Genomic DNA, 27,772 nt, shown 5'->3' with positions numbered 1-27,772 from the left:
GTAATATGGGTTTTTAAAACAAGTGTATCATTTTCCGACTTGTAGGAGATGGCGGTGATATCTTTGAGTAAACAAACTTATACATTTATAATAGAGAGGTATCCCATCTGATTTTCCCGCATGGGAAAAATATTATTGAATTCTGAGTTCGACGCTCTACCAGCTAGGATACCGTGGGTTTCTTAAGAAATCTCATTTCAAGTTAAGTTAATGAACGAGATACGATTGGCAATTCAGACAATATCAGAACATATATAAATTTTAAAACTGTTACAAGAAAAAGGGAATAACAAAAGCAAAATCAGACTCTGATCTTAAGTTAGTAAATCCGCACAGTCCTGACTGAGTGGATTAATTTTCCAGGATAATGTTGACTCTGTTCGCAGAAATAGAACATACAGTGCAACAAAACAAAAATACTTAACAAAACATGTACTGACATATGTACATAATATCGTTTTACAGTGTAACCAAAATTACATAGTCGAGTAAAGTGCTTGGTCAGTTTCTCTGATTTTCTGTACAGTCTTTTTTCGTCTGTGTGTGCGTGTGTATGTGTTTGAGTTTATGCATACTTTAGTATACATACCTAATAAAGAAGAAGAAAGAGCAACCCTGCGCTAATTAATACTCTATAGAAAGAATCTATAGATATTAATATACTGTGCCAGCCATGGACATTCGATCCATAGTGTGTCAAGTTTTAACAAAGATAAACTGTTGTGACAGATTATTGCATGCATTATATAATTCTATCTTGGGGTAATGCATTTATGGGTAAGGGTATATTTGACAAATAAAACCATTTGACTGGTGGCAAAAATAATCGTTCAACTTATACTGGTATGTGTTCCGCATCTCGAGACAAGACTCTCCCATGTAATAGTCGGGTTGTCTTTCATGCCAATAACTGAAGTTCTTTGGAATATTGTTACCTTTAACTGTTACATATTCTGATTGAGGATTGTTAGTGTAACCTCCGATCCAGAAATCAGAACACATATCTGAAAAGAAAATATATATTCCATTAAAAAGAACTTTCCGAGTAATGTTTACTATTCTGATGCAATATGTCCGTTTCATAAAATTCATTGTCCTCTTTTTTTAACATTTCAGCATGCATACTATTTTTAAATAGATTTTTCAAAATAATTGTGGCACAGTTATTATTATTATTATTATTATTATTTCTAGTAGTAGTAGTAGTATTAGCAGTAGTAGCAGTAGCAGTAGTCCTAGTTGTAGCCAAACGTAGCGGTACATTAATCATGTTTACTTGAAAAACGTGCAAACGGTTTTATACCTGCACGGATAGGTTGCGATAGGTCTTGTCCCTCCGTCCGTCAATAATTCACTTGTAACCTTTACTTCATATACCCCGACTGACGGCGCTTGATCATATTTGGTACGTTGATTTAATATAATGAGTAGATGACAACAAAATTTCGGATCCAGGGTACCATTAGGATCAAAAGTAACATATTCGTGGGCATATTTTTAGTTTTTCTACCGTAACTGGTATCACACTTTAAATTATAACATATTAATGTTCCGTGTCGAAATAAATAAATTAACAAATGAAAATAATATTGGATTAATTACCAGTGTAATTTAGGCACACAACTAGAGCAGCAGCAAACCCAACAATAAAACCCTCAACATACACTAAATGACTCAGCGGTGACTGGAGGCAGCATCCAAATTATATTTCAATCATCCCGAAAGTAAATTATATTTGCTATTAGTTAATAAATCAGATTTTTTTTAACCCTTGTGAGCAATTAATTAACTCCTATTAATCATTTATTTGTTGGTTGACCATCGGAGCTCGATGAAGTCAATCCTGCGCTGCTCTTCGCTGATGGGTCCTCATGTAGCTGATGAGTCCGATACGAGATGCGCATGTCCTGGAGCAGTGTGTGCACTGGATGCATGGGTTGGTTCTTGATCTTGAGGCCTCCCTGCGTTCCCTGGCGTCGGCGACTTCCGTTCTGCGGTCATCATCAAAGATGTAACACCCATTACTAACAGCTGTACACCAGCCATACATATCCTTGGTGCAGGACTCGAGGCCTGTCACAGATATCGAGCAGCTCCTCAAGCTGTCCTTGATAGAGTCTTTGAATCTTTTCTTCGGGCGACGAATTTTTCTGTGTCCACCAGATAGAGCTCTATACCAAGTCTGACGTGGCATTCGAGACTCCTCCATGCGGATGACATGAGCCGTCCACCGGGGCTGGGCTCTCATGACCATCGCTTCGATACTAGTTAAGTCTGCTTTATCCAGCACTTCTAGGTTTGTCACTCTGTCTTGCCATCTGACCCGTATAATCCAGCGCAGGGTTCCCTTTTGGAAGCACTCACGTTGCTTGATGTGCTTCTTGTATGTTGTCCAGGTCTCACATCCATATAGGAGGTTATTTAGCACAACTGCTTTACACACCTTTATCTCGGTGGACAGTTTTATATTCATGTGGCCCGACAAGCGAGAAAGGAGAAGTCCTAGTGATTTAAGATATGATATGATGCTTCCAAGGTACCTGAAGTGATCGAACCATTTCAGGTGGATGTCTTCGATGGACACAATCGGGGGGGGGGGGCTAGCTATGGTGCCTGGGACAGGCTGGTAAAGTAGCTATGCCTTGTTCCGACTGATGGTGAGTCTGAAGAGTCTCGAGGCTAGTCGCGAAGGAAGTATCGATTGTCTAGAGATCTGCTTCCGTGTGTGCCTTGAGAGCACAGTCATCCACCAAAAGTGCTTCAAGAATAAGTTTCTGAATTGTTGTGAGCCGGGCATTCAGTCGGCGAAAGCCGAAGAAAGAGTCATCCAGTCTACTTTATGTACACTCCTTTCTGGAGATCACGTGTAACATGGTTCAGGACACATGTGAAGAACAGGTTAAATAATACTGGGGCGAGAACGCAACCCTGCTTCACGACGTTAGAAACTTCGAATGGCTCAGAAACATACCTGTTGTAGAGAACAAGTCCCGTCATGCCGTCGTGGAAAAGTCGGTTCATCTTAATGAACTTTGTAGGGCAACCGGGTTGTGCTAAGACTGCCCATAGTGCATCTCTTTTGACCGTATCGAATGCCTCTGTTAGGTCTATGAAGACACCGTATATGTTCGTGTTTTTTTCAATGCACGTTTCCTGTATTTGTCTCACTGTGAGGATCATGTCGATCGTGCTACGATCTGGTCTGAATGAACATTGGGCCTCCGGAGTATGGCTTTCGAGACATTACCGATTAGACGGTTGAGAAGGACGTGCGCCATAATCTTGCCTGCAATTGACAGGAATGATATGCCTCGATAGTTGACGCAGTCAACTTTGTTCCCTTTGTTTTTGTATAAGGTGAAAATCATTGCGTCTTTGATTTCCTGCGCTATGGACTCCTCCTCACAAATACTGATCCGAATGCTGTGCCTTGCCTCAATTGCCTTAGGTCCAGCTGCTTTGAAGTGTTCAACAGGAATTCCATTCGTGCCTGGTACCTTGCCAGGGCTGATCATGTTGCTGGCTCGCTTGACATCTTACGTTTTAGGGGTCCGAGATTATTGGCTTCGGGACAATTGCGTCTAACGCTACAGAGTCTACGGTGGAGGGCATGTTAAGTAGGTTGGAGAAGCGTTCCTTCAACCTTTCGGTGAGACTCTCTTTGTCCTTAAGCAGAGTGGTCCTGTCAGAAGAGATTAGAGGGGTTCTGCAGCTTTCGACGGTCCATACGCATCTTTCAGGGACCTGAAAAACGCTTTCGAGTTGTCTACGTAATGCTGAACTTCATCTGCTTTGCGGTCCGACCAGCTATTTTGCATAATGCGGCGTTCTTTCTGGGCATTGCTCTGCAGGTGTTTAATGCAATCGTGTTTTGAGACTGCGTCAACGTCGTTCTGCCATTCTATGTAGGCCTATCTCTTTTGTTGAAGGAGGATGCTTATTACTTCGTTATTTTCGTCAAACCAGTCTTGGTGGACGTTTCTTTTGGGTCCTAGGATGACCTTCGCAGACTCACTCATCATGTCACTGAGCTGGTTCCTATTAGTTAATGCCGTTAATAAAGACATCACCGGAAGTAACAGTGGCCAGCTATCTCACAAGCTGTAAAAAAAAACACACGGAAGACAATTTTTGCAGAGGATATTTGAGACACAGGCACCTTTACCTTCGGGTAGGAAGTATTACAGGTTGGCACTATATGATATCAATATCCTAAAACGCAAATGGAATCTCTAAAACAAAATTCGTTAAAATGTGTGAAGATTTATAAAAGGTAATCCATGTATGTTGACATGGATTGGAAATCTAACCCGAGGTAATACTGTTTTTATGTACCTAGGTCAAGGCTTGTCGAGTAGATGGAACACATGCGATTGCATGAGGGGACATCAGTTGCCATACTCCGTATACACACACATGGGACAAAAATTTTAAATTGCCCACTTCATGACTTACTGCTGAGCGTGAACGTTAAAGAATTCGGAAAATATTTGTAATATATGAAACTATGACGTCAAATGAATGACATCAGTTAGATAGTGATTGAACTTATGTGTACCTAGGATAAAATGAATTTAATTTAGGTCAGTATAAGACTCTTAATAACTTTGTCATGCGCGCGAGATTTATACTTGCACCAACATTTCATATCAAACTTTCGATTTAAGTTATACTCGCCTTTGTTGTATTGCATTGCTTGCTCTCTGAAGAACTCGAACGTTTTCTCATCGGGAATCATTAGATCTCCCCCTTCACCCCGACATATTTCCCTTGCCTCAGTCCAGGTTTTGCACTGTCTTGACTCAAACCGGTAGCAAAACTGCTTATCCTTTGGACATATGACTGAAATTAGTTAACCATTTAATCAATCAATTAAATTAAGCTATTTCACTGTTAATTGAAGAAAAAGGAATTATTTTGATAAGAAATCAAATTTCGCAGTATGGATCTGAATCAAATGCTAGTATAACTGAAATAATAAAAGCCGGTACTAGACAAATATATACATATCTTCACGCACACGATCTATCTGCATCTATTTTGTTGTTAGCCGATATAGTGGAAAATGTTGCCATTATATTATACAAATAGCTGGAATCCTTTTCTTGATGTGCTTTGAATAGAATTAATGCCATTATGCAATACACTTGACTATGTATATAAATATTTATTTAATTACAAGTTTCGTATCTTATCTCCATCATTGCGAAAGTGAAATTATTCATTTGAGTCTTGTTTTAGATACATCTAGCTTTTATTAAGAAATGCCTATTTTATTATTTTATAAATAATTCCCAGTTTTAGAATAAAGAGTCTTTGTCCATTATTGAATTTCCTTTGGTAAAAATGAGCAGGTTACCATCCAGGCATCTTCCCATTGTAGTCCATGTACCATTTTGAAGGCATTCAGTGATATCCTTTCCTATCAGAACTTTACCGTCGTTGCACTGAATCTTCAAACGACTTCCTACATCATACACGTTTCCAAGCAATACCGTACCATTACTGACCTCAGGCCATGCACACTCTGTAATGTGCAATTGAAAACAATTGTGAACGTGGAATATTTTTTATGAAAGAAAAGAAAACGTTATAGCCATATGAGAACTGAATTTACTTTGGTAAAAATGTGCAGCATCAACTATCCCCAGTTGCGATAAGAACGTATTTTCTTTTCAAAACTGTTACAATTATACAAATAACTGGAATCCTTTTCTTGATGTTCCTTTAATAGAATTAATGCCATTATGTAATACATTTAATTATCACCACACAATCATACCACTGATGAAGTATTAGATGCTAGTACATGTACTTGTATGTTGAATTACTTTAACGTGGCTTAACATATTTTGTCATAATGTAATGTATGTTGAATGAAAATTGGAAGACCCATTTAGAATTACCAACGTCTAGATTTTTAGTTATATGAAAATATTGAACTCATGGAAGGAATATAGCGTGCTGTGTGACTTAAACCATAAAACGAGACTGAAGGGAGCCTTGCGAAATGTAATTGTCCACATATATGTGATTACCAGTAGGGTTATAACCTAGGAACAACGTTTATAAAATGATTTTTTTTTAAAAACAGGAACAACAAGGCGACCTTTCAGAATGGTTTAATTCTGTCTACAGCTCCAAATTAAAGATGTTTTTTAATTCCATTTGTCAAATGAAATTCCACGACCAGATCAGTCATATAATCCAAATACTATTTCACAACAGTCCATACGCCAAAATGCTTGATATAATAATAACTATAATAACTAAAAATGGAACTGACAAACTACTGCAGAAACTAAGTCTTCACAAAGCAGCAGGACCTGACCATATAAACTATAGTGTCCACAAAACACTACACATGGAAACAGTGTTACAAAAGTGCATCGATACCGGTAAATTACGGTGTTTCTGAAAAATATTATGCTGTCTTCCATGTTATTAAGAATTGAGAGAAATATAAATCAATAAATTGTAAACCTATTTCATTATCACACGGCATGAGTACACTGTATAATCATTCGTATTTACATAGTTCAACAGCTACAACATATTTTGAGAACTACAATAGATTGTTAGCAGATCACACAGTCATGTATTTAACAGTATATCAAACCAATCAACCAGAGGCTTTTACAAAAACGATTTGGCAGAATTGAAAAAGTGTAAGCAAAGGTGGAATATGGAACCCTTCCTAATGCCACGTTTTGTATATGACAATATCTTGCAAAATTATCTAAACACGGTATTTACTTCATGATATTCAGGTAGAAACTGAAATCTATGTCAAGTGATGTGGTTTCCACATCGTATACAACCAAGCTTACGTTATGGAATCGTGCAGGATCGTGTGGTAAAGTTGGAAACTGTTATATACGTATCACCTATTGCTAAAAAGTAAGCACATCAGAGTCTATACTTTCTGAAACAAAACATCAAAACCCATCACTGAAGTCTAAAAGGAGTTACCTACAAACCTTTGGTACGCACATAACTGGAATTTGTCTCCATAATCTAGACCTCACACACTGAAAACTTTGTCTATTAGATTGCACCCACCCACATATATGCTGCCTTATGTAAGAAACACGTCTACGAACAAACATCGAGTGTTACAAACCTGCAACAGGTACTAAAGTGGAGAAAACCTGACCAATGAAGGGTGGACAGCGAACTAGGCATCGTTTATACAATCGTCAATGAATTTGTTGCTATTATCCAAAAATCATCTACCCATCAAGGAAATAATACTAAAATATAAATAGATCCGAAACGTCTACATATTACAATTAATTATTTCCCCCTAAACATAAATATCCACTGAAACCTCTATACCTGCTGACATTACTATCTTACCATTTGTTGGTAAATTAAGCATGTCAGTTAGCCATATCCATTTCACCTAACCATTATTTGAGCTAAAATGTTTCCCAGGGTGGAGGTCCGAGATTCCGCTCCCTGCCACCTATTTTATTTATATAATAAAAACATAGTAATCATGTATTTCACAGAGTCACTATAATTTTTGAATTTAGAATTTATGCAGGGTGTTAGCCTAATTAAAATCCGTTCCGAGACGACCTCAAATTTCAATTACTTTTTCAACTCCCTTGCAAAGAACTACAAAAGAGACAAAACAGGCCTGCAACAGGGTTAGGCGTGGGTTTGGTGTTGCGTTTGGGTTTGGGTTTGACATTTTGGGTCAGGGTTAGGGCATGAGTTTAGTTTTGGGTTTGTTTTGTAGTAATTTTGTGCTGGCAACTACAAACGTCATATTTTTTCAGCACAATGACGAGGTCAACCTCATAACCTATGTGTATTGGACATATCATTGATCTGTAGAATGCCTGTTGCACGCGTCATTCTACCTGGATAGGAGCAAGAGACACAAAACCTTCGTGCAAAGATCGCCAGAGCAGAAACCAGGAAACGGTTAGGGATTGGCACCAACCGGCTCTATATGATATGGAGGCCAACAAATGGACATAATGCTGCAAACAACAATAACTATCCCCCACAACGATCGAGCAAGGATTTTATAGTGCAAAATCTAGAAGTCGATACACCTGTGGAGGACGTTTGTAGATCGTATTGTTGTACTGGAAACGTTTGTGGCGGAACAACAACAGAACATGAAAGACAGGCCAGAACCGTTCGAGGTCGTGTTGTTGCATTGGAAACATATGTGGTGGAACAGACAAAGTGAAAAAATCATTTAGCTAGGCTGTATGGCAAAAAAAATATTGGTGTGAAACAAGGAAGGCCATATAGAGGAATGTGTGGCCAAGCTGGAAAAGTATGTGGTGGAACAAAAACAAGTAGAAGTTGAGGTAGATCCACTGGAGTATCCTGTGGCCAAGTTGGAAACAGTTAAAAAAAAAACAGCTTGTGGAGAATGTCCCAGACGAGAATCGGTTGATTGTGGAACAAAACACAAGATTGCAAAACTGCCCAAACTACAACCAGACGGTAGCATGCCAGCATGTGTGCGTGCAACAACATCACTGCTGGAAAAATATGTTGGTGGAGATTAGTGGTGGCAACAAGTCCCCAGAGCTGGTAGGAGGCTACCACGATCTGTCATCAGTTGGCTATAGGAGGCCACATGGACGCGAATACCTGTGTTGAACTGGTTTGTGAACTGAACTGTACCAAAAATAGGCAAAAACACACAAAAATGTGGAATACTTTTTAATTTTGCACAATCCACTGTATTGACCAGACCTACTTTGCTGTTGAGTACAACCCAAGCATGGATCGTTGCACTAGGAAAACACCAAAGCAGATTTAGGTTTTGGTGGGTCCGTGGGCTACCAGTAGAACAGTGGATTTATCCAGGATATAGATAGTGACCGCTACTGATTGTGCTTTTGTTCCATCCATTTATCCTGCTTCCCAATTACTTAGAATTTCTATGGTCGCATGGTAAAAAAGATTGCAGTATGCAGCTTCTGTAGAAATTCTTGCAAGAACTGCCTAAGAATTACACTCGTGTTTGTCTACACCAGATCCCAAAAGATCCAAAACAGGAATTTATTACAGTCACATTGCGGGCGGTGTTTGCCCAGAACTGGCTGCTTCACCATTGTACTGGCCAGAGCACTTGGGCCATATATGTTTTGTATATGAGGGTCCATCAGCGATGCCTGATTCATGCATAATTATCAGTTGTGGATCCGTTGACAGCCAACAGAACAACAGACTTGCCCAAAAAAGAATATATATATATATATATATATATATATATATATATATATATATATATATATATATATATATATATATATATATATATATTCATGCAAACAGCTTCCTCGCTTGGTTCTCAGCATTAAGAGGTTAGTATTAGGACTGGTCGGCCTGGTGTCAGGATAATGTGACTGGGTGGGACATCATGCTACATGTCTGCGGCAAGATGCCCTAGTGCTAAACATCACTCTAAACTGCCACACTGCAGATATCGTAGCTTTAAGACTGAAAAATTGTTAAAGCGACGTTAAAAATCCAAATCACACACACACACACACAGATATATATATATATATATATATATATATATATATATATATATATATATATATATATATATATATATATATATATATATATCCACAATGGAAACATTTTTTCACTATATCAACCAACAACTAAATGGCTGCAGAAGATATAAATCGTTTGCGTGAATATGTGTATATATTTCGTCTAGACGAGCAGGCAGAACAATAAATTGGTTTAGATTTGATGCTGGAATGTTCCAAAAATACATCGTCCAAGAATCGAAAAGTATCTTGGGAAAGGCTCAAATTGGTTTGTTTGTTTCAGAGCAGGAAAACATGTTTGCCTGCAATTGTTTATCGAAAACAATTACGATGCAGCACAAGCTCTTGCTTCCGAATATTTAAATGCATATCCGTGGGCGGTGCAGGGTGTTGTGGAATCCTAGTTGTTGGATCGCTCTCGATCCGTTGTTCTTGGTGGAGCAAGTGGAAATATGAGAACCGTATACGTCTGAAAATACAAAAATTTATCGGCTTTTTCCACGAAACAACAGTGTCGTATATTAAACAACCAATAACTCTGTGTCTGCCTCTAACGCATCCTTCGTGGATCTGGTCGACTACAAGCGTGGATTCGCAAACTTACAAAACCAAACGAGGATATCCACAACGGAAGTGTTTACCGTTCTAGAAATGGAAGGTCTTGTTAGGTATATTGTTTCGAATTTCCACAAAGTCTTATAGCTTTTGTATTTCCCTATTATATCATATAGTGTTTTGGCTGCCGTCGATGTCAGTACCTGGTTGTAATGTATAGCCTCTGTTAGTACTTGCCATTGTATCGTCTGTATCCAAGATAGTGGACGATGGGGATTTTGAGATGGTTTGTACATCTGTTCTACAATGTATGTGGCAGTTTCCCAGGTCGTATCTTCTGGCAATAGACCATACAGAGAAACCTCGATGCGGCAGTTCCCTCGCTGTTTTAAGTCTGGGTTGGCAAATGTTGTTCCTATTCGTCCGTCTGGACATCTGCAAAAGTGTGCTACATTTGGTGCATTTACATCTGTCATACGAATTTGTTACATAATTTTCCACAACGAAGTATACGATTCGAGGATCCAAGAGGAAAGTTTTCCAGAAAAATGGATGGATGGGAAATCGTTTCCCGCACTGTTTCGGTTGTCAAAAATACGATTGGTGGAATCGTGTGAGATCTATATTCCTTTCAGTACGAATCAATGTTTGTTTTGCAGTTGTACCATAGCGGGTAGATCTAGTCAAACAGGGCAATCTTTAGTAGCATCTATGTCACAGAAGTCATTCCGTCTACCGATAGAGAATCCACAAGACCCGGCAGCAATAGGATAAGTTCAATAGACAGAATATTGACTGTGTTTACTTTGCATACCACGATCAATGCTGGCGTGATTGTGTTTGGATTTCTCGAATAAATTGAGCACATGTGGGTCTTTCTGCATTATAGCAGGAATTGTAGATCGGTACAGCGATAGTGTTGTGCATTGTACGGAGTCATAGAAAAACTACAATCATGCAGGACATATGGCAAAACCTTTGTGCATGCATGCGTATGGACATTAGAACCTATTGCTTTTGCCACATGTCCAACAGCAGATAGGTAAACTACTGTTAATGTACTTGGTTGTCGGACAGTCCAAAGGCACAGATCGTCTACGAATATATCAGATACTGCTTGCAAGTCTGTTCGAAGATTGTTGTGTCGCTTTGGTGGAAGATTTCACGTTAGCTATATTCGAGGCAAGGTTTCCATGGTATATGTTTTGTAACAACACGTGCATATCGGATCGTTTTTCGATGGATCAGATACCTATATCGTGGGCGGACAAGTATGTGTTGGCCGAAATATGTTTTGTCGCTTCGCTCAAGTAGTTTAGTAGCAAAAACATATTTTTGGTTTCTATATCAATTGGCGATCTTGTGTGTCCAATTACAAAACATTTCCACTACTGGGTAATTTGGTTTTGGGGGCGAAAAATAGGCACTGGTGGTTTTTAGTTTCGGTATTTGTTTTTAGATTTTGGTGTTTGGTGTTTGTGTTTGATTTCGGTGTTTTTCTATGGTTTTTGGTTTTCAGTGTTTGTGTTTTGTCTTTGATTCGGCGTTTGTATTTATTTTTGTGGTAAGGAAAAGCAGACACAATTGTTTTGAATTGCAAGGTTTTGTTGGTGTTGCTGCATGCGTTGTTTTGTCGTTCTTGTAGTTCTTTGCATGGTAGCTGAAAACGTTGTTAAAATTTGAGGTCGTCTCGGAATGGATTTTTACCTAGGCTGACAGCCTGGGTATAGTGATCAGTACCATAGGTTTGCCTGTTGGAGTACATCCCTGTGCATGATTTTATTGTCGTTTCTATAATCATTGCAGACTAAAGTAGTACGAAAGGCGGGTGCTTTTCCTCACTAGCTTTCTTTGCAGCCTTTCCATCTGGATGAGACCATACCCACCATAACTGTATGACATGGATGCTTGCGTGTGTACAGTCAAACTTAAAAGTAAAGAGCAGACAATGCTCACATAGTGGCTAAACCGTTATGGTGGGCAGAGATGAGGACGGGTGGAAAGGCCGCAAAGTGGGCCACCGAGGGCAATCCCGTAATTTTGTAATACTTTAGAATTTAAATCTATATCTCATGATCAAAAACATATAATGTTGTATGACTTTGTGTTGTTCAGGTTACAATGTCACAATGTAATTTTGCGCGCTTTGAAGGCTGCAAAGGCATCAATGGCTTCATCAAAGTTAATTGTTTCAGTCGTCTCCCTTTCAATGGATAGCGTTGCCAAGTTGGTCTGCCGTGCCGAGATCATTGTGGATCTTAAATATGTCTTAATTAGTTGAGTTTTGAAAAGCTCCACACGCAGCTAGTTATGTTGACACGCATTGTTAAAAATATTCGTGGTGCAATGCTTAGGTTTGAATGATATTCTGCGTATCCCAACTTGATCGTCCATTGTAAAAGTTCCAAACTTTTCCAGCATTTAGCTTTCTTGCCTCTGACTCCTTCTTGACTCTGAATGTAACGACGAATGCTTCAGATTTCGTAATACAGATGATCAGCATCAACTTCGTCGCACTAATGGGTAAGATTTGCACCTGAAATACGAATTTCATCACTATGTGCACGATTCATAAAAATGTCCAATCTTGTGAGAAATATGAACTTATAGTTAAATTCGCGCAACTGCTGAGATCTTTCTGCATGCAGACGATCGATAATCTCTTTATGTTTTCGACTGATTTCTTGCGGTCAAGTTAGTCTAACGTCGTCGTTATTTCTCCAGGCATTCCACGTTTCTTCCGAATACAACACTCTGAACTCATAGCATTGTCTTTGCATAATCTGGCAGAAATCGTCAGGGTCTTTGTTATATATTTTCTCTTTCTTCGTTAAGGTATATACTTAGAGCATTCATCTTAATTGTGAAACCATCCATTCCGAGACCGTTTGTTTCTAGATGCTTCTGCCTTTTGTCCATCTACTCCAGTAAGGCGCTCCAAACATACCGATATGATATGAAGGAGTATGACAATAATGCAGAGAGCATTGTTCCTGCATCACCTCTAGTTTCAACTGTCTCAGATTCGCCATCACGTAGCTCTTTCAATGAATCAACAACTTCATCAAGATGTAATGCCGTAGCCTGGAGAACATCATATTTTGCACTGCAGCGACTTTCACATACCCTTTTTACATTGTTTGAAACATGTTTCTGTAGAATGTCCTATCGATGTGTTGAAGAAAAGAAAATTACATACATTTTTTTCGACAGTGCCAACAACTCTTAATGCATTTGCACTGAAAGAAGTCCAGCTAAATTCAAGCAATGGTTTGTGAGTGAATTAAAGAGTTTTGGTGTAACTGCAAATTCGCTGCTTTACTCCATTGTGAATTTCTGTCATAGTTGCATCATTGTCATAACCTTGGCCTCTGTAGTCTCACAAATTTAGACCATCCACTTGAAGCTTTGTCAGAATTTGATCCACAACAGCTTCAGCTGTCTTTCCATCAAGACGAAGGAAATCGATGAAAGATTATTTGAAGTCTACTTCTCTTCATTTGTATGTCTACATAATGAAGTATCTGACACATTTGGTAGAAAAGTGAAATATTAGGAGTATTTTCGAACATGAGATTGAAAGTATGTAGCTTTTTTCACATTTTCCAAGAAGTACAATGAATTTATTATGAATATTAGGTGAAAGATATAACACAGCTAATGTCCCAAGCGTAACCGTGGTGAGATGCTTTCTCATAACATGATTGTATTTTTCTAGTAATTTCATCAATTTAAGAAAATTCATTGAGTTAGTGTCACTTTCCAAAGATAGGGTTTCCTACGTCCTCTACGTTGTCTAGCCAAGAACGTCATGCCATCCAAAATTCTTTTGAGAATATATCTTCATTTTGCAGTTTCTCCAACAATCTGCTTCTGAACTTGTTGACCATCGTGACACCAGCTTTCAGTCTTATCGCCATTCCTTTCCAGTTGTTGAAAGTATCATTTGATGCCGGTTTATCTCATATTCTCCTATTATTTGACTATTTTATTTCCAATCACTGAAGCCTTATAGTTTGCCAAACGCACTCGAATTTGAATTTAAAAAAATCAACCACAAAGGCAGTAGAAGGTTCCCTTTGAGGGGAAGTATAGCATCCAAGACCTCAAAATACTCTTTTTGATGAATCAATCTTTGGGCAATTATTTGTTCTCAAGTTCATTTTCACCAAGCTTGCATTTACAGATGGCAAGTGGTCCATCCTTATTGAGTTCCAAAGCATCTCAAAAACGATATCAGTTCTAAGTTTATCCGTTACAGTTTCAGGCCAATGACTAGCATCACGGAAATCAACTATATTGGCATTGGTAGAGTCCTGATCTATATTTATTTCTTGATTTAAATGTTTCTGTATAAATGGCTGATGTTGCAGTGTAGAAAACTTTGCTATTGACTTCATTGACATGGTCGTGGCGCCATCAGCTGAGCAATCATTTGGTAATGTTTCATTCGACTTCGTTCACCTTCAGCTTCATTGACATTGATAGTATTGCTGTCACAAATGCCATCATTATTGTAAACTAAATACTCCGGGTCCGGTATTACTGATGTTGTTGCTTGAACCAGAACAGGATCATCATTAAAGTTATGCAGGTCATCACAGTCAGGATAATTGCCAATGTTTTCAGTTGCAGGTGTAGTCGGAACAAAATATCGACTAATAGCTGCAGCGCCACCTGCCTGTATTTTCCCCCCGATTCTCTCAGCGCGTATTATACGCAACCCCCACTTTGTGTCTGTCACTTGTTCATGTCGTGAGAATTGTCATACGGTTAATGTCTCAGATTAAAAAGTTATTATCCAAATAATCCGATTTGATTGTTTTCGTAAATAATTAGTATAGTTATAAAAAAACAAACAATTTATGTTAATAATCACTGCATCCTAAATTACCCACATCTCTAATAAGCCATAATTGTCATTGGTCCATAGCAACTATTGTATTTGGCTAAAGTACACATGACTGTCGAATTTGCCTTTAGCATTAAAGTTCACATGACTCAAATATACCTTTAGCACTGAAGCCAACTAAACATATCAGACGCTTTATCTCTGTAAACACAGCTAACACAAGTCAAACCGTCAAGGGCCGTACCGGCACCGCAACAGGACGGCTGCATCATCAAGGGCGGCATCACAAAATTTTCAAAATATTATCCTCCTGCTAGCCTCTCCCTCTTTCCTTTTCCTTTTTTTTTCTTTCTTATTTCCCTATTTTGCTGCCCCAAAAGAAGTGCCGTCCTGGGTGATTCGCCCAGATTACTCACTATTCGGTATGCCAGTGAATATACGTAACCATAATCTGAGTTATGCCAGTTAGCCATATCAATTATACCCAAAACATAATCTGAATTATGCCAATTAGCCATATCGATTATACCCAAGCATAATATGAGTTATGCCAATTAGCCATATAAATTATACCCAAACATAATCTGAGTTATGCCAATTATCCATATCAATCATACCGAAAACATAATCTAAGTTATACCAATTAGCCATATAAATTATACCCAAACATAATCTGAGCTGAGTTATGCCAATTAACCATATCGAGTTATACCCAAACATAATCTAGTTATACCAATTAGCCATATCAGTTATACTCGAAGATAATCTTATTTATGCCAATTAGCCATATCAGTTATACCCAAACATAATCTGAGATATGCCAATTAGCCATATGAATTATACCCAAAACATAATCTTAGTTAAATCAATTAGCCATATCGATTATACCCAAACATAATCTGAGTTATGCCAATTAGCCATATCAGTTATACCCAAACATAATCTGAGTTATGCCAATTAGCCATGTCAATAATACAAAAACATAATTTGAGCTATGCTTTACTGAGTATTTTCTAACTATATATCCAACCATTCTGTCGATATAAATATAGATAAATAACAACACTTTCTTTGGTCAATTTTCTCTTTACACTTATATGACAACTTTCTCTACTAATATAAGCCTAACGTGCAGTTATGATAGCCCTAGAAATTGGTTATGTCGTTAGGACGTAAGATTTGATAACTTTTTAATGTGACCTGAACTCCCTACTTGAGGGAGGGTGATGATATCTTGGATAAAGCTCGGGAGAATAAATATATTCCAACGAATGGTTCTAATCCAGAATGTACATGGGATCGTGGTGGGGGTTAGTGTAGCGCGGGACTAAACAATGAAAATGTGTTGATGTTAGTGATCATTATCATCGATAGTGATTCAGGCGGCTTAACTTGTGCACTTGCAATGATATTGTGATGGATGTCATTAGATCTGTTATTATAACTCTTTTACGTGTCACTGAAATCAAAATTACCTGAAATATAGGAACTCCGTATTGTTTAAAACTTCTGCTTTGTTTAAAAAAAAGTCGCTAATACCACATAAGCATATATATATATATATATATATATATATATATATATATATATATATATATATATAAGTGTACTTGTTCTTTTTATCTTAAGTATCTACGGTGTGAAAACATGAATACAAATAAAGCTAAGCTGTTTTTTAATTGAGTTGAATTATTAAGTACCTGTATATATGCATGATCCATTTTCTGCCTTGTCTTTAACACACGTTTGTCCGACAGAACAGTTGAGAGACTTGCAGAACTTCCTCCATTCCTGAAAGGAAATCCACTCACCTATATAAACCGTGTCCGCTAATGTATACAATTTCCCGCAATAACGTCAAAACTCCTTACTAAAATACCGATCCCCACCTCCACCAAGGGCTAGGGATTTTCATAACCTGTTATAACAGACCTCCTCCGTGCACTGAATCTAACAACAAATATTGACAACGAACAGTGCCAAAGTAACCTTTAACTAGCACATGCTTTAGACTCAATGAGTGTTCGATGAAGATAATTAGATAATTGCAGCTGTGAGTAATCTCTGTCTGTCTGTCTGTCTGTCTGTCTGTCTCTCTCTCTCTCTCTCTCTCTCTCTCTATATATATATATATATATATATATATATATATATATCTGTGTGTGTGTGTGTGTGTGTGTGTGTGTGTATTACCCTACAGGTGCTAGCATTAGTGTCGTTCAGGAAGGGCTCTATCTCAACATTCGGTATAGTTCATATAATATTTCCTAAGACTGTAACCGTTCCATTTGGGTCAGCCATATCGCAGCCCCTGTGACAATTGCAGCAGGTGCGATTTCAAATATCAATGTTTTTAAAGCAAGCGTTTAAAAAAAAACCTTTCGTAGTCGAACAAACCGTCTTAAGTGTATTTAGGCATGTATTATTTAATAGTACTGTACTTAAAAGAAATTGGTATGTTTATTTACCAAATTTGTATGTTCATAAACAAAATCAATTTTAACATCAAACTGGGCCAGAAGGCTAAAATAAACAAAAGAAATTATCCACGATTTTGTTTGTAAATTTCCAAGAAATTTGTTTTTCTAAGTAACATTATATTCTTTCGCCTAAAGACAATAAATAAATAGACTTCTATATTCAGTAGAATACTGGGAAAGATGTGCCAGTGTTGTTAATGTACATGTGGTGTTAGGAATTAGCAACATTAAATTATGAAAACGATAGTGTTAAGTGTTTTAATATCAGTACCACATTCGACACTATATTTAATCTTCAGAGTTCCTTCTACAAGATAAAATACTTAGTAATTGTGTTTTACACATAAAATATGGCGCTTGCTTCTTTTAATATCTTAAAGATATAGTAAATTGCAATTATTTTCCGTTTATATCTTCCTAAATACATTTCTCAGCCTTTCCATTCGTTTTGAAAGCAGCACCCATATTTTGAATATAGAAAAAGTCAATATATCTCTTACGTATATCGCACGTGCATTTGATAAGTATGGTATGGACCTGGCCTTAAACCAAAATAATTTGCTTATTTTCTTCATGCTTTGTTAATGTCTTTCATTGCTGACTAAAACGAATTATCCGAAACAGTTTTAATTTGGAAGTTTCAAATTATAAATTAAAAAACAAAAATAAAATAAAAAGGACCACATGTGACCTCGACTGGTTCTTTCAAAAATACAGTAGAAAAAAAGACGTCCCATCAACACCGGGACTAGTTCTAATTTTTTGTTTACCTGGTACGTCAAGGTTCATCTGAAATATGTGTAGGGAGATTGATTGTTATAATTACCACATCTGTAGGGATATGGATTGTGCTCAATACTACATATGCAGGGAGAAGGATGTACCGAAGTACGATAATTTGTACATCAAGCCTAATGCCTTATTGAATTTTGCCAAGATAGCATTCAGAATTCGCTTGAGTTGAAGGAAACAATATATAATCTAACTTAACCTATGTAGCGCTGAGGCGAAGCATACAAAATTGATATCAATTTACACACATTATTCTATAAAATGCGTATGTAAGAAATAAAGTAATCATAAATACAGAAAGTTACCAAAACATGATACAATCCATCCAAAAGTGGGGCCCCGAGTGGCCGAGTGGTCTAAAACGCTCACCGTTACAGATCACTGCCATCTCACCTCTGTCTGCGTGGGTTCGAGTCCAAGACTCGGCTAGCGTGGGTACATGGGAAACCCTGCCAGTAGCTTCTCGTTGGTCGGTGGTTCTTCCCTGGGTTTTCCAGGGTTCTTCCTCCACCATTAATACTGGCCGCCATGTATAGCCTATCTTGTGCTGAAAAATGGCGTTAAACCCTAGAACAATAACAACAACCATCCAAACCTTTGTTTCTCTCTCATTCTCGGGAAATAGATACAGTGAGAATATTATTAATTTACTCACCGAATTCCAGCTCTCTATGTTGCTATGAACGGATCCTATGCAGTCGATCAAATTATATTCTGTCCCTACATCAGAGGATAACTCACATCCCTGAAATCTTTGCCTGTAGTTGAAGGACTGACACTTGGGTCGACTTGAACATTCCTCGACGCATTCTTGTGGAGATATATTGTATATTTTCTTAAACTGACCAGTCGTGACACATCTTGTAAATGAAAATTTGCAATGATCAGTAAAAGATATGTCCTGTAAAATGGTTTGTTTAAAACTTGAAGAAAGTAGGAGCAAGCACACTATAACAATATTTCCCTCTTCCATGCCAACGTCTAATTGATAGAATCTATATGGCACAAAAGATAAAACTAAACCTCTCAAGATTAGCTAAATTCACCTCTCTCTGTCTTTTATGACGTTGAAACATTTTATCATGTCCATTTATCATCTATGCTTTTCATTCCAATATTTGTTACGGGACATTACAAAACAATTATAAGCATTTATTATTTATTGGTTTCAATACAAGATATTGCTGAGCGTCATGGCGACATGAGAATGCAATTATTGTTCAAAATTAGTCTACTGAAAAAATCCAATGAAAAATCTATTGCAGCGATAGAACGTACCTTGTTAATCTGAATTATTTAAATATGTTTCACATTCAGTTAATACGCATACATATATAGATGGCTCAATGTTTGGGGATGGGGGTCAATATATACGATACGAAACTCAAAATTTTAACCCAGGAGGATCGTGTTTATAAGCATCACATACAATATCATCTAGTTTCAGATTTATTTGAAAAGCAATATATATATATATATATATATATATATATATATATATATATATATATATATATATATATATATATATATATGACTTTACGTCAATAAATATGACATGTTATGTGGTTAAGGTATTTCATGACATTATATAACGAGATAATGTTTCATTAGTTAAATAAACGTTAGAACGGGTAGTCAAATGGCGTCAGTTATATAAGATCGACAGAAGAAGATGGAGGCACCAAAGTAAAAGCAAGTGGACAAAAATGTTGATAACGTGCAGTTACACCGAGTCCTCGCGGGTATGGCAAGAGCGTGACTGCCTGCGAATCGTTCGAATCAATCAAATAACGTTGACTTCTTTTAGGTTTATCATCAGTCCCAGTATACGCTGCACCAATGCATACTATAGAGAGTGTGGCAGAGGCTTAAAAGTACAACGCCGTGGGCCATGAGACCTCCGGGATAGCTCTATTCTACTGCAGGCCTTGGAATAAGAACAAAATGAAGACATCATTATTTATCTTTCAGATACTAATCAACATGCAGCTATAAATATGTCAAATGTTACTGACTCGAACATCATCATTAAAATGCGAATGCGGAAATAGAAACATATTGGAGAATTGAATATGATGTACTTTTGTTGTTGTTGTTGTGGGGTATAACGCCATTTTTCAGCACACGATAGGCTATGCATGGCGGCCTGTATTAATGGTGGTGGAAGAACCCGGGAATAACCACCGACCCACGAGAAGCTACTGGCAAGCTTTCTCACATAACCACATTGGCTGAATCCTAGACTCGAACCCACGCAGACAGAGGAGAGATAGCAGTGATCCGTAACGGAGAGCGCTTTAGACCACTCGGCCACTCGTGGCCCAATGTGACGTACTAATGCGTGCAAACAAATTTTGAAAAAATTCGGAATATACATCAATCGATATAAATTTATATTGCAATTTGCACAACCGTCGTGTTATATATATATAAATACACACACACACACACACACACACACACAATGCGTGTGTATACACTTATAACCGATAAACAGTCTCCGAAAGAGAGACTGTCATTCAGCATAACTCAAATTATTGTCTGGCTGATTACTTCATGATTTAATTTAAAGTAATGGATTTTATAAAATTTGAAAACAAAATCAACCTACCCTTATTATGGTGTATTAGACCTTGAATATTTATTTCAGATTGATGAAGCAGGATATATCCAAACAATAAGTTAACTAATGTATTAAATAAACCATACTCCTTCCCAACCCCTCCCCCTGGATCTCCCTTCCCCCTCACACGCAGCGAAAAAAGAAAGAAAGAAAATAAGGGAGGATGACTGAACATTACATTATTTCTAGCCTGAGAGATTTCAACTAAACGTGCAAACGTCGATAGCTCTATTAAAAATGTTCACCAGCGACCTGGTATTTGTTCTTCCGAGCAGTGAAGACATTTTTGTGGAGGCGGCATAGGCGGTGTAATATATTGGCGGGGCTTAGTTACGTTTGTTTAGCCCCAAGAAATACAACTTCGGTGTTTACCAATGTGTTTTAAATGAAACATTTAAATCCTCACATTTAATTTGCGACACCCGTATGTGACATTCCTGTACTGGGATATTGGAAGAGATTTGAATGTGTGTGTGCGTGTGCGTGTGTGTGGGTTACCTAGTTTCTGTTAATTATTAGTGTACTTTAACCGAAAGCTAATTAATTTCAAAGCCTTAAGAGCTGTGCAATTAACAGGCTTACAAAACATGACATTTGGATATATGAATTTTAGATTTCAGCAAACCCAGTTTGATTTTCGACGAGGACGCGGCTGTATCACCCTAGCGATCACTGTTTATCATCCGTTCTATAAATTCATCAGAAAGAACATACTTGTGAAGATTATATGCGGTAGTCTGATTAAAACAATACTTGCTGATTGGTTGTAGATCCTAATAAACCATACATTCTTTTATCAACGGGTTTGCATTAGCAATACGTTGTAGCAACTTCGATCTCTCACTTTGCTCGTACTTTACGCGCATGATACTTGTCAAAGACTTTGTATAGCAATTCTTGACAAATATAAATCATGTTCCTCACCTTCCGAGTCAAAACGTGGTATTTCTATTCCCCCACCACGAGTTGTGTAGGAGGAGAGGGGGAAAAAAGTGTTATCTACATCCGTCCGTTCCCTTCCGGTCTTTTAGGTAAGAAAATTGGTCTGTCCGGATCCACAACGTCCTTCTGAAATTGTAATTCCATTCAATAACCTTTAAAGGAATTAACGGATCAAGATGAAATATAGTATGATTCTCTGCATCAGGAAGACCTAAGACAATATCGACTTTCACAGTTTTAATGCAATACTTAACAAAGACAAAGCCTCTGTTAGAATACAATTTTTTCTTCAATTTCACTTACGATGAAGAACTTTGAAAACGTTTATGGAATGAAATCAAATTAGGAACGAGACTTTACGTTAAGAATATCGAATTCAAGTTCAGTTTTCACAGTTTTCTTGCAATCTGTTATGGATTTATGGCCCTTGTTGACTTCAAATTTGACCTCTAAAGTTTGCTTCCGTTCACGAAATTTCTACGTACGTAATGTCTTGAAATGAAATTCAAGATGAGGCTTTACTTGAAGATTATCTAAGTCAAGATCGATTTCCAATTTCTTTATGTATAATTTTAGAGTTATCGTCACCTGTTACACTTTAACTTTCCCCATAAATTTCCACTGAATTACCTTTAGGGGCGTTATGGATTGAAACCCAATTATACACAAGGTTTATATTGAATAAATCTAGATCACGTTTAATTTTAACAACTTCTGGTCAAAAGATCTTGGGCAGTGACCTCTTTCAGACGTGAAAATTTGCTCTTTGAGAGCATAATATTAAGAAGGGGCATTTACATGCAATATATAAGAGAATTATGTAATAATTATAGATAGAGTGCCTGGAGTAAATTACCTCCGAAATAAATGAAAATAAGACTAAATGAAAAATATTATGTAGCATGAATCAGACATAAAACAATTTAACGGATAATTTTGTAAAAACGTTTGATCAATGTCTGGTTCAAGGTAAATACTGTATTGGCTACCTAAAGTTTGATAGGGGAACTGTTTCAATTCACACTGTCTGTGCGCAAATATTAAAAGAGTTTCAGCGAATGTTGTAGACAAACATGTATCAATAAAACATACACGAAACCATTACCTTCTATGAAAAGAGTGTAAAAAGAAAAACAAAAATGTTAAGGAAACATTGCTTACCAAATACGTTCGGCACAGATCATGCAAGGCTCCGGAATTTTTTTAGAAAACAGTGAAAGCTGGAAAATATTAAGAAAAACTATTTAAGAACATACGTATTAAAAGAGCTTTGTTAGGACACTAAATATAGGTCTACTATTAAGCCGTACGTGTCTAATAATGTACTGCTGGTCAAGGCATGAAGCAATATACACGTGTAAACAATATCAGGAAAGTATATGGAATATTGAACACTTTTTCATGTTAATGTGTCATTAGACCAATGTAAGGATGTTAATATTTGCACTTTCATTTATCACAGTATAAAAGCCAATAAGGACAATAGTAAGATATGCACATTTTCTAAATTGAAATGGGTTAACATTGATGACGTGTATATAATCATAAGCGGTTTTGAATTCCAAAAGTGCTTCTGTTGTTACAAATTCCTGTCAAGCTGTTTAAATCTTGGATATCATTCCATGTTACCATGTTTCATATCTAATGAACAAAACAAGTGTAATTTAGTTTTTGGTCGTTTAAAGGAAGCACAGGTAGATCCAATTCAAATGAATCTATTAAATAAAAGAAACTGTAGCCTAGTTAGTAGATGTTTGCATGAAATCAAAACTCTTAGAGAAATCAAAGAAAACTCAGTTGGCAAAATATTTTGAGAACGTTTCTAACAAAGTTTTGGGTGCTTTACGTAATGGTCTTCGATGCCAAGATACCGTCTTACGCTTACTTGAAGACTGTAAGAAGGATTTTTGATGACAATAATATGTAGCTGCAGTATTGATATTAAGAAAAAGGATTATAGCTTGGTAACCATCTTAATGAACTAATTCGTAAGCAGCAAATGAACGTGCTGTTTCTCTTCAATCGCTGGTCGGAAATTGAAATGGGTTGAAAGCGGTCAAACCATGGACAATTATTTTGCAATAACCAGTTAAATTAATAAATCTGGATGATAATTAAGATGATCACAATACTCCATCTATACCTTGATACTCCTTTTGATACACGCGAAAATGCCAGGTGTTATAATGATCTAGATCACAGTGGACGAAATTCGAGCCAATTATGAAAAACTTGAAGCTCTGGCTGTGGGTAAAATAGACAGCAATATAAAATCTGTATTCAACAAACGTAGTGCCGTAATTACCGGTGGGGATATTACCAACTGCTACAAATGGATGCTGATATCCAGCTAAATTTCGATTCGCATGCAAAAATCGTATTAGGAAGGTTTCCAGACTATCACTTGTCTTGAAGCGTAAATGTCAAAATTTGACAAGACTCAAAGTTGACAATTCTACATACTTGTATCTTTCCCATGTTGAGCTTCTATCTCTAATTATACCTGACATAACACAAGAGTATGACGAGAGAGTGGTAGATGATGATATTACCCAGAAGTTACCAAAAACGAAGGGGCCCAAGTGGTCGAGTGGTCTAAAGCGCTCTCCGTTACGGATCACTGCCATCTCACCTCTGTCAGCGGCGGTTCGAGTCTCGGATTCAGCCAATGTGGATATGTGAGAAAGCTTGCCTGTAGCTTCTCATGGGTCGGTGGTTCTTTCTGGGGTTTTCCCATGTTCTTCCTCCACCATTAATACTGACCGCCATGTATAGCCTATCGCGTGCTGAAACATGGCGTTAAGCCTCACAACAACAACAACAACAACCAAAATCGAAACGGAAAATGCCAACCCTACATAAACATAGCCTTAGATTGATGGCTGTAGGAACTTTCAAAAAAATCGGAATGGGAATGTTCCTCAATGTTTCGATGACTCTGTGTGTTTTAAACACAATAAATACAGTTGTACAACTTCAGATACTTTGGATCTTCCCAGATCTTTTAAATCTGATACATGACAATATATATGGAGTTGCAATTCGGGGAATGAAATATTAAATCTTGTTAGAGGAGAATTCATTTTCAATTTCATTAGATTCTTAAGTATATCTTGCAATGGTACAGACGGTAAATGTAGTATCTGCACAGCTCCATCCATCCCACACCAAAACCAATTGGTCATTTTAATGACAACGGTTATCTGTGTCTACTTTTGTTTTATTGTTCTATTGTATGTACTCTAAATTAATAACTTAACTTCCTTTTATATGTTGGGCTTAATATAGATTTCATCATATTTCTAACTCTGGTCAAAACTTCCTTTAAAGAAGCCCAGATAATATTTGTTTGTTAATTAGAAAATTATTTTTCTGGTGATATAAGCAGAGGGTTGTCTGAGGTACTTGATTTAATGCGTTGAGCATATATGGTAAAAAGATAAATGAATAAACTTTCGTCTTCCGGACGGGGATTTTAAAGAACCATCCACTATATTTAAAGTCGAATTTTATAGTCCATATCGTATAAATCTGCTTGGTGCTCTATGTAAAATAAAGTACTCTACTGTCATAACTTTCTTTCTCAATGTAGCTTGTATTATTGCCTTTGATGGGATTTTTATGACATTCTGCACTCTGTTTGTGTGTGCACGTGTGTGTGTCTTGTATACATGCATTTCAGGCTAATCTATTTTCTCTTTTATATTAGGTAGTTACTAAAACCCAATTTTAGAACTACATGTAAAACGTTTAACTATTCCTTATCAATCACAAAAGTATGATATGAAAAGTGCATAGTCTAATTATGTTTATTTTCCGTATAAAAGTAGCAATCAAATTAATACTAATTGAACAAAATATCGCATTTGCTGCATGAACTAAAGCATTGCCGTTCTAACGTATTGTGGATCTCGTAGAGTCATTAACACCACAATTCCAAGGAAAATGAACTTTTTTTGACAAACCAGTTTTTATAAACTTAAGAAGTGAAGAAATTCCATATTTTCCGAAATCTTGCCTTTTAGTAGTTTTTTTAAGGAATTTGCTTTCAAATGAAATTTATAAAATCGACTATAGGGTGTCGCCATATCTAAAAGCTCTCTTTTTGTGAAGCTGTAAAGGTCTATACCTTTTCATGTTGTTTAGTTCAATTCGCTTCCGCTACAAGATGACAGTCGGTTCAAAGTAACCTTTTTTTATATAGATTGTTTGGATTTAATTTAGAATTTGATTGCATATGAAACATTAGTTATCTTTGTGTCGATGTAGCTTGATCACATGTTAAGTTTACTGAACGAATCCATATCTCATCCTATTATCTTTCATCTTATACATTTTGAAATTTAGTTCCATCGTGTGCCCTCCTCTGGAAGTTTAATTTAATTGCTTTTGAAATATGAATATTGTTTTTCGTGCTTTTTCTAAAACAATCTTATAGGCGTACAATCACTGTTATCTGTTCATTTAATTTGCTCCTTAAATCTTCAGCTAAAGCTAGGAGACTGGTAAATAAATATATTGACATTCCACTTGCGCTTTTGAGCAGCCTCGCGCGCATAACAGGTAAAATTCAATTATATAAGGTAATACATAGCTACCTGAAAAAAAAACCTAGTTCAATGAATAATTGAAACAAAAAATTGCAACTCCACAAATGTTTATTTAACAAATGTTGTATTCTCAACCCCTTGCTGACAGAAATTAAATGGAAGCAGATTTGTCTTGGTCAGGATGCTAGGCGATACACTGTTTGGTTTCCAAAACGGTATGCCGACCCTTCATCATCTATCGGAGCAGATGTGCAATCCCCACCTGACATAAAACTTCCACCTTAGGGGGAAGGCATGGTCAGATGTCCCTGGACTGAGTTGCACAGAAACTAACCTGCAACATCGGCATCATTAATCTAAGATGGGCTGAGTCCCACTGCCATAGTTCCGAGTGGATCCACACATTCCTCCTGTCGCAAATTAGGTCGGACCTGACATCCGGGCCAGACTAGTCTTGGATCTGTGCCGATCCCTGACTCCCCAACACTGCGACAGTAACCTTGGTTGTATACATTACACTGAGGAAATGTGTGTATAACTTGCAAACAAACATATAAAAATGTTAAACTTTTAAACTTGTACTTATTGTAAACTTAGCAAATAATGAAGTCACTCCGTAAATATTAATGTTACATCATATACCGTAAGGAAGTTCATATTCCATTCTTCAGTGTGGCTGGTGCCTCGAGATGTTCTGGGTTCTTCCCTCTAGACAATTCTGCTGAGAATCCGCTACTGCGACCGAAATATAAATAAATTCAGTAGCCGTACCTGTCATATAAAGCAATAAAGGAGCTAAAGGTCTAAATGCCCATCGTGATTATTCTTTATTCTTGACTTGTGGTGGAAATAACCATATAACAAATTACCATATTTGCCGGGATTGTAGCAACAGTACATTATTTATTACAAACACTGCAATGGTTTCACTTTTGTCACCTGAGACATAACAGCAATCAATATGCAGGTGTCTACCTATGACCTGAAAGAAATTAGTACTATGTATTACCAGACATGAGGTGATCTTCGCTTGCCATATCCTAATTTATAGCTTTCTGGAGGTTGTGCGCATCAGTTCCAAGTAATGTATAGATATCTGACATTATATTAGGTCTGTCGAAGGTAACTAGATATTAACTCATCCTATTTGTGGATTTCGAGTACAATGACTCGTGCACATTTGCTAGGACCATCTGACCCTAGAAATTGCAGCTGTACGGGAGGGTCGGATTGGCAAACAGTAAAGATTATTTAGTTTCGTTCCGCTTTTTAAATTTATCATTTTGTACTCTTTCTTTATTTCCAGACGTATTTCAACTCCCCAGGCTAGGACTATAACCTTAGATTTTAGCCTCATCAAATGGAGAATACTTAATGCGATCTTCAACTCCATACGTTTATGTTTTTCTTTATTCTTTGTTTACTTCTTTAAT

The 27,772-nt window shown here is 37.1% G+C and overlaps 2 protein-coding genes and 1 long non-coding RNA gene across 3 annotated transcripts; all 3 read right to left on the bottom strand.

Annotated features, from left to right (window-relative positions):
* Positions 1-2,832: 2,832 nt before the first annotated feature.
* LOC149797157 (uncharacterized) lies at positions 2,833-3,180 on the bottom strand. The gene has a single exon (XM_089960723.1). The coding sequence runs from the start codon at positions 3,178-3,180 to the stop codon at positions 2,833-2,835; it is 348 nt and encodes a 115-aa protein (XP_089816849.1).
* Positions 3,181-3,543: 363 nt separating this feature from the next.
* Positions 3,544-19,542, bottom strand: LOC149797156 (uncharacterized). The gene is made up of 5 exons (XM_089960722.1): positions 18,877-19,542; positions 16,650-16,740; positions 5,360-5,527; positions 4,674-4,842; positions 3,544-3,682 (listed from the first exon to the last, which is right to left on the bottom strand). Exons 1-5 carry the CDS (start codon positions 19,192-19,194, stop codon positions 3,544-3,546), a joined length of 885 nt encoding a protein of 294 aa, XP_089816848.1. The 5' UTR covers positions 19,195-19,542.
* Positions 19,543-19,831: 289 nt separating this feature from the next.
* LOC149797155 (uncharacterized) lies at positions 19,832-23,044 on the bottom strand. Its single transcript, XR_016421499.1, has 3 exons — positions 22,951-23,044; positions 21,772-21,915; positions 19,832-20,151 (listed from the first exon to the last, which is right to left on the bottom strand). It is a non-coding gene; the product is annotated as an uncharacterized LOC149797155 (long non-coding RNA).
* Positions 23,045-27,772: the final 4,728 nt, after the last annotated feature.

The sequence above is a fragment of the Sinohyriopsis cumingii genome, chromosome 6 (assembly GCF_028554795.1).
Source record: "Sinohyriopsis cumingii isolate HCF-2022 chromosome 6, ASM2855479v2, whole genome shotgun sequence".
NCBI classification, from domain to species: domain Eukaryota; kingdom Metazoa; phylum Mollusca; class Bivalvia; order Unionida; family Unionidae; genus Sinohyriopsis; species Sinohyriopsis cumingii.
The sequence above is the reverse complement of the archived record's forward strand: the minus strand, read 5'-3'. Positions and strand labels throughout refer to the sequence as shown.

What these genes read in the sequence shown, in the direction of transcription:
- LOC149797157 (XM_089960723.1), bottom strand. Translation starts at nt 3,180, where the DNA reads ATGATCCTCACAGTGAGACAAATACAGGAAACGTGCATTGAAAAAAAC.
- LOC149797156 (XM_089960722.1), bottom strand. Translation starts at nt 19,194, where the DNA reads ATGGAAGAGGGAAATATTGTTATAGTGTGCTTGCTCCTACTTTCTTCA. An exon ending in AATGGGAAGATGCCTGGATG is followed by an intron (nt 4,843 to 5,359) that starts GTAACCTGCTCA and finishes AACTAATTTCAG; the next exon opens with TCATATGTCCAAAGGATAAG. An exon ending in ATGCAATACAACAAAGGCGA is followed by an intron (nt 3,683 to 4,673) that starts GTATAACTTAAA and finishes CTCTTCTGACAG; the next exon opens with GACCACTCTGCTTAAGGACA.